Genomic DNA, 13,688 nt, shown 5'->3' on the forward strand with positions numbered 1-13,688 from the left:
CTCTGAAAGACTCTACCCAGCAGGGTATTAAAGCAGATGCTGAGACTCATAGCCAAACTTTGGGCGGAGTGCAGGGAATCTTATGAAAGATTATGGAGATAGAAAGACCTGGAGGGGCCTGGAGCTCCGCAAGGAGAGCAAAAGATCAAAACAAACAAACAAACAAACAAACAAAAAACTGAGCCCAGGGTTTTTTTCTGAGATCTCCTCATTTCTTAGCTGTCTGTCAAGTGAAGAGGAGCACTTGTAGCCTCTAGAAGTGACTCTTTTGGGGGGCAACTATGTGCTACGCTTTCCTGTTTTCTGTCTTTTGATGACATAGTATAGTGTGGCCAGCTTCAACAGTCATTTAGCTTCTCTAAATGCCCTTCCAGCTTCTTTCTTGCATGTACACGTATCCTTCTTGACTTCCTTGTCTAGTCTCAAACAGTTTTGGTTGTCTTATGGGGAAACCAGCTTTAAAAAAAAAAATTAAAATTTTTATTTTTCATTTTTGCTTCATCTCTCCTTTGTTTCAGTTGCAAGTTCCTTTCCTGTGAAAAGAAACTTAGGGAACTGCTCACTCACATCTAGAAATTGCTTCTACTCCCGTGGCTAATTCCAAAAGTGCTATTAGAGACTGAGCTTTTGAAAGAAAGCTGCTCACTAAGCGATACCCAAATAAAAAACAGAAATGATGTACACCCTAATGGATGGTGCACCACAGACAGAAGCAAAAGAAATACATCAAAACAAGGTAGCACGGTGCCTCCAAAGGATCATAACTCGTGAACACAAAGATATCGGGATGGCTTGGCAAATATTTGAAAATTGTACTTATAAAAGTGATAAGTGACCTCTAAGGGAGCATACACAGCTAAACAAATGATTTAAGGAAATCAATTCAGATGTGAATAAGAAAGTCAACCACATGCATGAGAAATTCAACAAACAAACAGATTCTGAGAGAGGAAGACAGAATAGAAATGCTGGAAATGAAAATCCAATGAATCAAAATTTAAAAGTCCATTAGAAAGCCACCGGACTGTACTAGGTAGATAAGGCCTAAGAAGGAGCGTTGGAGGCTGGGGGATGGCGCAATGTGTGGAAGTGCTTGCTGTGTAAGTACCATAGAACCCAGGTAAAACACAGATGTGTAGCAGGAACATCCGTAATCGCAACGCTTTTGTGGGGAGCTGCCAGCTAGCCTGGAGACAGAGTCCTCATAGTTCCGTGGGCCAGCTAGCCTGGCATATATGGTGGGAAAACAAAACAGAGGCTGTCTTGCCTGGCGTGGTAGCTCACACCTTTAATCCCAGCACTTGGGAGGCAGAGGCAGGCAGATCTCTGTGACTTTGCCTGCCTGGTCTACATAGTGAGTTCAACTGACCATAGCAAAAAAAAAAAACCAAAACAAACAAACCAAAAAAAACCCAAAAAACAACAACAACAAAAAAACCAAAATGATGACAACAACAACAAAAACACAATGACAAACCGAGGCATTAGTCTAACTCAAAATTAGAACATTAAAGCATTGAAGAAAGAAAGGAATTAAAGGAGAGACTAGAAGGAAAGACTTTTCATGCTCACACATGAGCATGAAAGATGGTTATATTATCAAGAGCAATCTCACTAAAACTCCAATGACATTCTCACATAAATAGGAAAAGCATTTGTAAAAGTGATATAGAAGAAAAAGACCCTAAATAGCTGAAACATATCACAATATCTGATCTCAAATCATGCTGCATTTGCAGAGACAGTGTGATACCAGCACAAAACTAGACAGGTAGGCCAATGGGACAGAACAAAGGACTCAGAAATCATTAGCTCATACAGCTACAGGTTTGTTTTAAGGAGAATAAATGATGCCCAGAGAACTGGATACCTACATAACGACTACAACTAGATCTCTGCTTTTTCACCTTGTAAAGAAAACTTTATTTAAAACAGGTAAAAAGCTTAATTCAGACAAACTGCCATGTTTGACACTTTAGAGGAAAACACAGGGTAGACACCCAGGATAAGGCCTGGGCAAGGACTTTTTAAAAAGGACTCCTCTGACTCAGGAGATCACAGCAAGACCTGACTTATGGAACTACACACAAAAAAAGGCTTCTGGACAGCGAAGCAGACAACAGAATGATGGCTTGAGAAATTTGTCAGAGAGGTCCAAGAACATCCAAAACAACACAGGTTATTGCTCTTGCTCCTCCGAACTGGATCTTCTCTATTGATGAAGAATTGTGGAGAGCTGCTTGTTTGTCAAGCTGCTTTGTTATTGAGTATTCAGTGGAAAAACATGTTTTCACCCTGGCCTTCACCTGGAGACAAAGACAAGCAGGATGTTTCGCCAAGTTCCTTAAGCTTGTTTGTGTGACCTCGAACCATATCTATTAGAGGGAAGTGTTTTAAGGAAACAAGTTTGGCAATTCCATGATTTGTTTTTTGTATTAATGTGACTTGTTTTGCTTTGCCTATAAAAAAAGAATTGTGGAATAAACTCGCATCTACAGTCTTTATCTCGTGTGTAGTGTGACTTGCTTTAATTATTTCAATCCTCACTCCCCACTCAGGTACTGTTTGACTCTGCCGGCAGGCTCCGGCAAAGAACCAACATGCTTTGGTTTCAAGACACAGAGAAGTCAATCTTGAACTGCTCAGGAAACTCTCTACCCGCCAGACTGCTTTCATAGTGTTAGAAGGTGCTATGAAGCTGACTAGGGAGAAAGTCATCAATGGTCTTATCTATTACTGATCCCTGCATTCTAAGACCCACTTTTCAGACCAAATATGCCCACCAGCACCAACTGTAACAAGTTTGGTTAATGGAGATTACCAACTGATCTCTTAATTGAATTTGAGGCCTGCTTTACATGAGTAAATTCATGTCTGGAACTATAAACAGAGATGAAGGGGGAACACAGATCCTAGGGGAGAATCTATTGATGTTCTTTTAAATGGTTATGTTATCAAACTGCTTTCTAAATATTTGTATTTACATCTATAGATTTATGTTGCTCCCAACTTTGGCCAGAGAAGTTTGCTTTTTGTTTTTAAATTGGAGCGGGTAGTGGTTAACACAGAGACAAACTGTTGTTCAAAGTGCTAAAAATGAGTGAATGTTTAGCCACCAATGACACATCTATACCTGCCACCCCACCCGCACCCCAAGGATCAGGGAACTCCACAAGAGATGGGGCAGAAAGAATGTGAAAGCTAGCCAGGGGCGATGGTGCACGCCTGTGATCCCAGCACTCAGGGAGGCAGAGGCAGGCGGCTCACTGTGAGTTCAAGACCAGCCTGGTCTACAAGAAGAGTCCAGGACACCCAAGGCTACACAGAGAAGCCCTGCCTTGAAAACAAACAAACAAACAAACAAACAAACAAAGACTGTAAGAGCCAGAGGATGGGGAGGACAGCTGTGAAATGCTGTTTTCTGGACAGGTCATGGCTGTTGCACATATGAACTCATCATGGCTGTGGTGACCTACAGATCTATACAAGAGCAAACCTGTCAAAATTTCCATCACTGATGGGGAAGGGCTTGTGAGGCCCCACCCTACTTGAGAAGCTATTTACAGTTGTGGCTGCTGGAGAAAGAGATTTATTTAACTTTAACAGTGTGGATTGGGCACCTCTTGTTGGACTCAATGGGTTAACTAAGTAAATTATAAAAGAACAGACATTTGGGGGGATGTTGGGAGAAGGTCTAGGAGAACCGAATGAGGAGTGATTATGATTGAGAAATTGTACTGTATACATGTGGGAAATTTTCAAAATATAAATAAACAGTAAAAAAATCTAAACACAAAAGAAACCCCCAAAGTTCCCAATTAGTAAATGAATCAGTCAGTCACTTCTCAAATAACTAACGGCCAATAAATAACACCTTCCCCCCACCCCACTACTTAACATTCTTAGTCATTAAGGAAATACAAGTCAAAACTACAGTGAGATTCTATGGCAACTTAGTCAAGAATGGCTGTCATCAGGGGGGAAAATGACAGAAAGAATGCAAGGATAAAGAAGGTTTATACACTGCAGAATGCAAATTAGGGTGTCCACTAGTAGAACTGCCAGGTGACACAGCTATACTATTCCCGTGTCTATAACAAAAAAAATCTAAGTCTGCATACCACAAAGATATTGACATATAGACCAGGTTTATTATTTCATTATTCACAGTAGCCAAAATACAGAGCCATCAACAGATAAGTAAGTAAAAAGAACAGGGGGTCCGTACATACCTACATATATATATATATATATATATATGCACTACAAAATTTTATTGAACCATTGTTAAGAACAAAATTATGCCGTCCTAAAGTAAATGACTAGAGATCATCGTGCTAAGCAAACCAAGACTCAGAAAGACGGCTGTAATATGTTTTCTGTCATGCAGCATCTAGACTGATCAATCATCTACTTCCTGAGAGTAGGAGGGGGATTATCAGGAAGCAAGAGGGTCACCGGTGCGAGGGAGGGAGAGGGAGGAGCAGGAGATGGCAACGGGGAGCTGAATGTATGCAAGGTACAGCATATGCAAATGTGAGTGGTTTCAGAGTCTCACGTCAAAACACCTTCTTCGGTACTGGAGACTGGACTTGGCTTGCACATGCCAAGTGACACTGCACTGATGAACTGCCTCCTCATCTTGTGGGCTCTTTAAAGACAAAGTTTACAGCGGTGACTGTCAGACAGGACAAAGACACTCGTCACCTTTCTAAGAGACAGATGCCACGCGGCTCCTGCTTCTTCTGGCATCTTTTCGCCTCGACCAGCAGCTACATAGGAAATAGATGATCAGAGGAAGAACCGCGCCGAGGACAGCAACAACAACCGCGACAACAACCGTGACTCTCCAGTTCTCTTGAACAGGTCGGGGCTCTGGAAGAACTAGAAACGACCACGAGTCTTCCATTAGTAAGAAATTCATGAAAGGTTTAAAGTTGCTGCTTGCCTGTCTTCCTTCCTTCCTTCCTTCCTTCCTTCCTTCCTTCCTTCCTTCCTTCCTTCCTTCCTTCCTTCCTTCCTTCCTCCCTCCCTCCCTCCCTCCCTCCCTCCCTCCCTCTGTATTTCCTTCCTTCCCTCCCTCCTCCCGCTCCCATATCCTTGGGCTCTAGGGCCATAGGAAACTACAATCCACACGAGGCCTGGGAAAACTTTGTTAATGGTTTCTTTGTCCATCATCATCTTGAAGTCACACTCTCTTATTTGGGCAAATAGAACAACCTCCCCATGGGCAGCCACTTCCCGGTGTCTGATTATTATTCCTACTGAGGTAGCCCTAGGCTTCCTCAGCCTGCCTTTCAGCATACATCCTCTGTTCCCTGGAGACTCAGATCCTTGAAGACCAGCCATTATTTCCTAGAATAAGAATGCCTAACTACAGCCTGGAAAACGGATAGAAAACTGAATAGCTCACTTTGTAGTCTTTTAAAGGAGTTCTTCTCTTTTAGCTTAAATTATAAGAAAATTAGAATCAAAATCTCCCACGGTTTAGATGTAATTTGTAGGCATGGGCTCTGTTCCTAGAATATTAAGGAAAAGAATTGTAGGCATCGTGGAACATATTTGATGTCTTTTGAGTGAATCCCTGTTTGTCTCACTTGAATCTATTTGGGATTTCCAACAAAGGGGATTTTGCCTTTTGTATGAAGACTTCTGCCTTTGGATAACCCAAAAGATTCAGTAGCTATGGTGGTTTTAATAGTAATGACCCCCATAGATTCACATGTTTGAATGCTTGGCCATAGAGAGTAACACTATTAGAAGGTGTGGCTTTGTTGGAGTGGGGATGGTCTTGTTGGAGGAAGTATGTCACTGTGGAGGCGGGCTTTGAGGTCTCCTATGCTCAAGCTATGACTAGTGTGGCACACAGTCTCCTGCTGCTGCCTCCAGATCAAGATGTAGAAACTCTCGGCTCTTTCTCTAGTAGCATGTCTGCCTGAATGCCAGCACGTTTCCTGCCATGATGAAAACTGACTAAACCTCTGAAACTGTAAGCTAGCCCCAATAAAATGTTTTTCTTTATAAGAGTTGCCATGGTCACGGTGTCTCTTCACAGCAATAAAACCCTAAGACGTTAGCTAACCTATGCTTGATCAGGGCATAGATTAGGGACACAGAGATGTAAGCCCTTTTGATGAGGTATCTGGGGCTGAAGCATTTCTGAAGGTGGCACCTGGGGAAGTTCTAATATAGTTGACAAGTAGAGGAGAGCCAGGATGAGTGTATTGTGTTGACCAGTCCATGCTCATTTGTAGACAAGGGTGGGGGAACAAGATTCTGGTGGCCACCTGAAGGTGTAAGCTTCAGGTATGGTTTTGAGCATCTTCTATATGACTAGGTTATGTTGCAGCAGGAGCAACCAGGGCAGCTGGGAAAACTCATCTTTTACCAGATTTTCAGTGGAGGGAAATCTGAGTAAAAGGAAATCAGTACTAGGAGAGGGGGCAGGTTGTATAACTGGCTGTGGGCATGAGCCAAGGGGATATTTCTAGGAGTGGATCCATAAGCCAAGTTACTGAGGGAGGCACCAGGATCAGAGAGGGGGCAAAGCCAGGGTGTGCAGAAAGAGATGAATGAATGCCATCAGAAGGAGCAACTCATAGAGAGAGGGCTGGTGGAAGGGCCATGGAAGCAGATGGTTGGGAGTGAGATCAGGCTGAGAATACACAGTGATGGGGGTCAAGTGGGTACAGAGCGCCTTCATGCTAAGAGGAATGGTTGCTTGCCTGAAGTGGACAGGTGTATATTAGATCTCTCCAGGGCAATACAGGACTGAGTTTCAACCTGTTCTTTCATCACCACGGAAGCATGTCAAATATATGCTACAAACATTCCTTCATTGAGTCTGTCTTGAACCCACTTCCTGCTCCTTATCATGTACAACTGACTTGCTCTGGTCCCCTCATTGGCTAAACTACGCTATCTCATAGCTTCTTTGTACAGAAAAATCACTGCAAATGTGAGGGTCTTTCATTGAGAGTTCCATCCCCCATTTTTTAACCATATTTACTAAACTCCATAACCTGTTTTATGGTACAATAAGGCCCCAGTACCTTTAAGAAGACTTACCTGATTTTCAAAGATCTTGCCTGCCTCTGAGTGCTCCCTGAACCGGCTATCAGTTTGTTTTCGATTTAGGCAATTGTCTCCATGAACTATAATTTAGACTTGAATTTCATATTTTTAAAAAATCAGTTTGTCATATATGTATATCATGGATTTATTTTCCTGGAAGAGTTTCAAGAACTAGAATATATCTTCTGAGTTTTCATCCTTGCAACCAACATTGACTAGCATGATTCCACACACGGTAAGTACCTTTGGAGGCAGATATCTACCCAGTACATGTGTATGTATGTGAGTGTATATGTTCTAGTCAATTGAAGGCTGCTTGCTAAGAGATTATCTTCTATTTTCTATCTGCAATGCCTCATCCCCCTCTGTTAAAGGACAGCTCCAAAGACTGGGTCAGTTTCAGGGCCAAGACCATGTTTCTTCAAGTATAACCCAAGTTCATTAGACTCTTGGACCTTGGATCATGCAAATGCAGCGGGGGCCTTCTGTTCATGCCCTTCCTAGTGACCTCCTGGGAGGTTTAACAGCAGGTAGTGAACACGGATGATTGGGCTAAAAGGTTTGCATGTAACGCCCAGTGAAATAAGCAGTCTTGGGAAACAGCCTTACCTACGCTGAAGGGTCTGGAGGAAATATTCATCGACTTGGTTTCCAGAACACACCAGAAAGTCACATTGTACGCGTCCTCTGGGAACGGGAGCGACAGGCTGGTGGAGACGCTGAATAGTTCTGTGACGTTGTCTTGTGATATCTCCATGTCGTCGCCTTGCTTATTAGTTGAGTTAATGATCAAAAAATACATCTTCATAGGTTTTGGAAAACCATGCTCGGATGTGCAGGTCAAATTTATGCCAGAATTTCTCGTTACATTCTGAGCCAGCTCTATTTCAGGCTCACTGAAGTTAGCTGGAAGTAGAACAGGGATGGAAACAGTCGGTCTAAATGTAGGCATGTTTACAGAGGAACGGTAAATAGCTAACATCAACCCCCCTGATTGGGGTACCCCAGGCTATCTCAAAATGTATACAGTGTGGGCCTCAGCCCATAGTGAGAGCTACATAGCAAGCCTAACATTTATCTTTCAAGAAATCTACTTCTTGTTTACGTCAAGAGTGCTCTCTGAGAGTTGGGCTAGCTGAAATTATCTTACCAAATTATCTTCTATAGCGAAGCCATCACTATAACAAGTGGGGCTCAGTGGAGACCTGCTTAATTAGGGGGCCTGCAGAGAAGCATTTCAACCTACCACTCAGGGATGGAGCTAAAATTCCATCAGGAGCTCACCAGGTTTACAGTCCTTGCCTGCTCTGGGTCTCATCCTTAAGAACTAAGAATAAGACTAATAAGTGGGGTCTTTGTGCTTAATTGTTTTTCGACATGACTATCATGGCGGTGTCATCATGCGTGGCAATGGCCATAATTCTCAACCTGTGGGTTGCAACCCTTTGGGAGGTTCACATGTTAGACATTGTGCATGTCAGATGTTTATGACTCATAAAACTAGCAACAATACAGTTACAAAGTAACAACAATCATTTTATGGCTGGGAGACACTACAGCATAAAGAAGTGTATTAAAGGGTTGTGGCCTTAGGAAGGTTGAGGACCACTGAGCTGTAAGAATTCACCCATCTTGGGGCAAATTCAATATTCTCTCACCTTCCTTTTCCACTCACGTTTTTAGGGCTGAAATGCACTGGCACATAGATCCTGGGACCTGACAAATGTGCAGATTCTCTATACTAATTGATAATTCAGGATGGGGCTGAAGAGATGGCTCAGCCATTCAAGGCTGGGTTCATAGCCAAAAAGAGAATATAGTGTATTGTTTCCAAAAATGGAAGTCCCTTGCATGTCATCTTTGTTTGTTTGTTTGTTTGTTTGTTTGTTTTAATTTGAGTTTTGCAATATCGCTGTGCTCTTTGAACATTCTCCTGATGCTTGGAGAGGATCACTAGATTCTCTTTAGCTTCATCAACAATACCTTTTGCAGTCATGGGTGAAGTTGTAGTACTAATACACATTATAATAAATAGCGTCAGATTTTAAAAGCTTGTCTGGGCCCCTCCTAAAGTACACTGTTTCTCCAAAGGTGCCAGCCACACACTGAGAACACTGACTTAGGATCCTCATTTGAGTTGTGTTACACTCAAGGGGAATAGCACTCCTTTCTAGGTCTGATTTTGCCTGTTTTATCCCTTGGCTTTGGCTTTCATTCTGGGAGGAAAGGCTGCTTCTCAGGATGGGTTGGTCTGCCTTTTCCAAGTTAATGAAGAATTCACCTGGATCCAGCAATTCCACACCTTGGCGTCTACACTAGAGAAACACAAGCTTCCGTTGACACAGAGGCTCAATTTGGCACAGCTTCAAACTGGAGACAACCCAGTGTCTTTCAGTGAGTGACAGTACCATGTAATCCATTGATTTAAAAAAATTCAAATTTTTTATAACACCGAACTTAGGTGAAACACAAAAGGCATTTTGCGGAATGAAAAAAGTTAGTCTTAAAGGCTAAACACACACATTCAGCCTCATTTATATGCTGTTCCTAAAGTGACAGAACTCTAAGACCCAAAGCAAGAGCTATGCATGAAAACAAAATGGTTCCATAAAGGAACTGTGCCAGAGGGGATTTCTCAGTGTGATGGAAGTGACCTGAATCTTATCTATCATGGCTGTTCCAAATGTCTATACAGAATCAATAAAACTAATAAAAATGTAATTTATATTACAATAAAACTAATCAAATGATAGATTAAAATTACTGTATGCTAGTTTCAAAAGTCTGTAAGGACATGCAGGCTTTTCAAAGCCTGGTGAAGCTGAGAAGATGGTTTTGTGGATTCTGTTCAGTGTCTGCTTCTGTCTGCTGGTCTCATGGTTGGGGCATCAAAAACTCATAAACAACCTATGGAAAGTTGAAGGGAAAGCCCACATTAGTTAGCTGTCACCCTTGGCTGGAAATCCAGACCATGGTGTGTGTGTGTGTGTGTGTGTGTGTGTGTGTTTGTCTCTCTGTGTGCATGCGTGCATGCATGTGTGTATATGTGCATGTGTTTGTGTGTGTGTGTGTGTATGCGTGTCCACATGTGTGCACATGTGTGGTGCATATCTGTGTGTGTTTGTCTCTCTGTCTGTGCTCACATGTGAGTGCCCGTGCATGTGTGTGTAGTTTGCACACCCGTGGAGGTGAACGTCAGTTGTCTCTCCTCTATCATTCTTGACCTTTCTTGGTTTTTAGCCGTCTCTCATCGGACCTGACGCTGACTGTTCCTATTAGGTTGGTTGGCCAGTGAGCTCCAGGGATCCTCTTGTCTCCGCACCCCACTCCCTTCCTCCGCGTTCTGAAGCTAAAGGTAGATGCCACTGTGCTTGGCCCTTTACACAGCTTCTGGGACTCGCAAGTCAGGTCCTCATGTTGTGAACAGGCATTTTCTTCGCCAAGTAGCCCCTGGACTACTGTGAGTGAAAGATCTTAGACTAACTACAAGGAGAAAGTGTGTGTGACGCCGCATCACCCATTGCTTTAATCTGGCTTTACTCCTGTTCTGCTAGCTCTATCTTGTCTCTAAAGTGAATTCTCCCCGATCCCCAAGAAACAGACATTGAAGTACAAAGGGCACTCTGTTCCCCATTCTCAGACCCCACATTCCCTTCAAATGGACTTCCTAGAAATGGCTCCCTAGTGCCTTCTTTTCCAGTCCATTCAAATCCCCACCCTTGATGTTTCTTTGCTCATCCACCGTCTCATCCAAGCAGGCCAACAATCTAAACACAACACTGACCACATACCGACCACCGACAGCTCCATGTTTGTCTGCTGGAGGATGACGGATCCCGTGGGTCGTTTTTGTTGGATATAGCAGTCATATGAGCCCATGTCTGTGATCTGAACGTTGGGAAGCCGTAAAGCCCAGTTATGCTCATCGAAGCTCGTGCGGCCAAGGTACTTGGCATTTACGCTATTAGATTTCTCTCTGCCCAGATAGTGCTCATACAGAACCAGCTTTTTCTGGTCCTGCCAGAATACGACCAGCTCGCTCAGGCTCATGTTCTGAACCTTTGAATGTGGGCACGGCAGGCATGCAGTGCTATTGAAATAAGCTTGTATCTTCATGGAAGCAGCGCCTAAAATAGGACAAGCGAGAATTAGGGAGGAGGAGACAAGAAGGAAGAAGCTCCGTCCCTCTAGCACAGCACCCGGCCTCCAGCTCATCAGTGAGGGACGGGACTAGAGAGCTGGATGCCGGGATATGGGAACTGGACATCCTTGCTGGACGCCTGGAGCTTAGACCTCCACTGTCCACTTGTGCAAGCTGCAACCCTTTGGAGTCTCAGTTTTCTCACCTATTAAGGAGGTGGTCTGGAGTAACCGTCCATGTGGTTCTGTGAATTTCCAAAGCAGAGTATTGACCATCATCATCATGGTTGTTACGGGCCTTCACAACTGCTATGTTATCCCCTTAAACCCTCCCGACCCCATGTTATCCCCTTATTCTTTGGTCTGATAATTAAAAAAAGAAGAGATGGTTGCTGACGGTAACACACTTGCCACCACACTCTCATTGTTCTCCATTAGTTGGGAGGCCCACTGACTAACCTCTTTGAAACTCAACCATAGCCTGCTCCCCTGGCTGCAGGTTTCAGGGCCAGAAAAGGGGTTTCAAAGTGACTCAAGTAGTCAGGCAATATTTCTAGTCTCCGTGACCTCTCTAGCCTCTTTCAGGGACCAGAAATGGAACTGGGCAAATGTAGTAGTTGTTAGGAGATCGTGGTGGTCAGGGTATTTAAGGGACATGGTCCCAGGGCAAGGTCTGGTTTGGGCAGACGATCTAATAGAGAAATCAAGCAGGCCGCTCAAGCTGCTTGGAGTGACCTATAGATGGAAAGATGACAGTGTGCCTTGTCACATCGGAGAAACCCCTGAGAAACCAACTCGCTTCTCCCAGGCTGCACTGCCCTGGAAATGTTTTATAACCCAAAAGGAACACACTGGAAAAGTTTAGAGAAAGAACATGCTGGCATAAGCCAACTTGCAGGACTTTTCCTGAAGCCACAGGGTTTCTTGAGACTCAGCAAAGAAAGTAAATGGGGAGGGGGGAGGAGAGGGGAGAGGCTTGCTGCTATTGGTTCACACGAAGTTGGATGCTGCCTTGGGGAGAAGACTGAAATAGGTTCTGCATGAATAGACATTCGTCCTTCAGGACTTCAGGAACAGAGGAAGGGGGCAGGCAGTGGTGAGGGAGATGAGGGGATTCCCACTCAAAGTTTGGTGGTTCGGGAGAAGTTAAATTGACCTGATCAGTTTGGCCTCGCTTTAAGCAGGCAGACAGGCACAACAATGGTATGCACTCTGCAGAGCTGAGCTTCCTGCGGACCGCCCCATGAGAACCTATGATCGAGAGGTTGCCAGTGGTCTCAGAGGATGCTACAGGTACCGGTGACTGGAGAGAGGAGGAAAATCACCGGGTTCCCACAACAGTGAAAAAAAACGGGACCTACGGAAAATGTATTGCCTTCGGCCTTCTGCTAGACCTCTGCTCTTCTCGGGAGTGAGAGGCGAGAGTGCCACCTACTGTAAATGCTGGCAGTGCTGTGAGCGTTGGACCCTGTGGAGATCAGGGCACGGTCTGGTTTGGGTCTAATATATTGCGTGATTCTGGGCAGACGATCTAATAGAGAAACCAAGCAGGCTGCTCAAGCACTGACCAGCTGTTGGTTGGTATGACATTATTGCTGTCAGTTGCATCGGCTGGGTCAGGATCAGGAAGGGAAGTCACCCTGAGTTTCTTACATCTTCTTGACACACACACATTTTTTTTTTCTCCTCTGTGGAGAAACACAGTACCTACTTTCCTTTCCATCCACTCTCTCTACAAATGGACAAATACAACTTCTCTGACCCAGGACCCTTCTCCCAAAGATAACAGGGACTTTGTCCTCCTCTCAGCTCCCTCTTTACCGACCAATACAAAGTAGACCAAAGCCACATCTGGGGGCTGGTCAGACACAAAGACTCTCTAGTTCCACCCAAGATCTGAATCAGAATCTGCATTCTACCAAGAACTCCTATTTGGGAAGTTGAGGGGATCTGAGCAGATGACCGGACATATTCATTTCTGCCCTCTTCAGAAGTCTTCTTCTCTCCATCAGTGGATATCACTCTGTAACCATTCTGAGTGGAACTGAAGTATTTTGCAGTCTACACGCTTTGCTTCATCACCAGACCTTTTTTTTTTTTTTTTTTTTTATGTCATGGAATCAGGCAGGCACATTTTAACTGTGACCGTATGGAAAAGACATGACTCAAGTTCTGTTTTTTCCCAGTGGCTTTAGGACCTTCACTGTTTCAGTCCTCAGAACTTTGGCCCTCTAAGCGAGTGAACTCCCTGGGATTCCATTGGTGGAGAGCACTGAGAATCTTTCCCTCTGCTGACACTTGGTTTAGATTTACTCGTGAGTCATTGTTACGGTGATGCCAGGAGCTGGGCACACTGGAATCCAGTCATGTGCCCCCCACCCCCCAGTCAAGAAACAGTGATCAAAATACTAAAGGACCTCTGCAGAAAGAAACCATCAGAGCCCATAGGCTGAGAACCTTGTGAGTTTATGACC

The 13,688-nt window shown here is 44.0% G+C and overlaps 1 protein-coding gene across 6 annotated transcripts in view; it reads right to left on the reverse strand.

Moving 5' to 3' along the window:
- Positions 1-4,129: 4,129 nt before the first annotated feature.
- Positions 4,130-13,688, reverse strand: part of Cd86 (CD86 molecule) — a 53,349-nt gene continuing 43,790 nt past the window's right edge. For 5 of the 6 annotated variants that reach the window (XM_060370340.1, XM_060370338.1, XM_060370341.1 and 2 more), the window contains 3 exons: positions 10,866-11,201; positions 7,684-7,980; positions 4,130-4,884 (listed from right to left, as the gene is read on the reverse strand). In XM_060370340.1, coding sequence (XP_060226323.1) covers positions 4,712-4,884; positions 7,684-7,980; positions 10,866-11,201 — 806 coding nt within the window. In that variant the 3' untranslated portion in view covers positions 4,130-4,711. Of the gene's footprint in view, positions 4,885-7,683; positions 7,981-10,865; positions 11,202-11,420; positions 11,460-13,688 lie in introns of those variants that run through there. The other variant, XM_021626947.2, reaches the window with a different exon arrangement.

Source organism: Meriones unguiculatus, chromosome 17, assembly GCF_030254825.1.
Source record: "Meriones unguiculatus strain TT.TT164.6M chromosome 17, Bangor_MerUng_6.1, whole genome shotgun sequence".
Lineage (NCBI taxonomy): Eukaryota > Metazoa > Chordata > Mammalia > Rodentia > Muridae > Meriones > Meriones unguiculatus.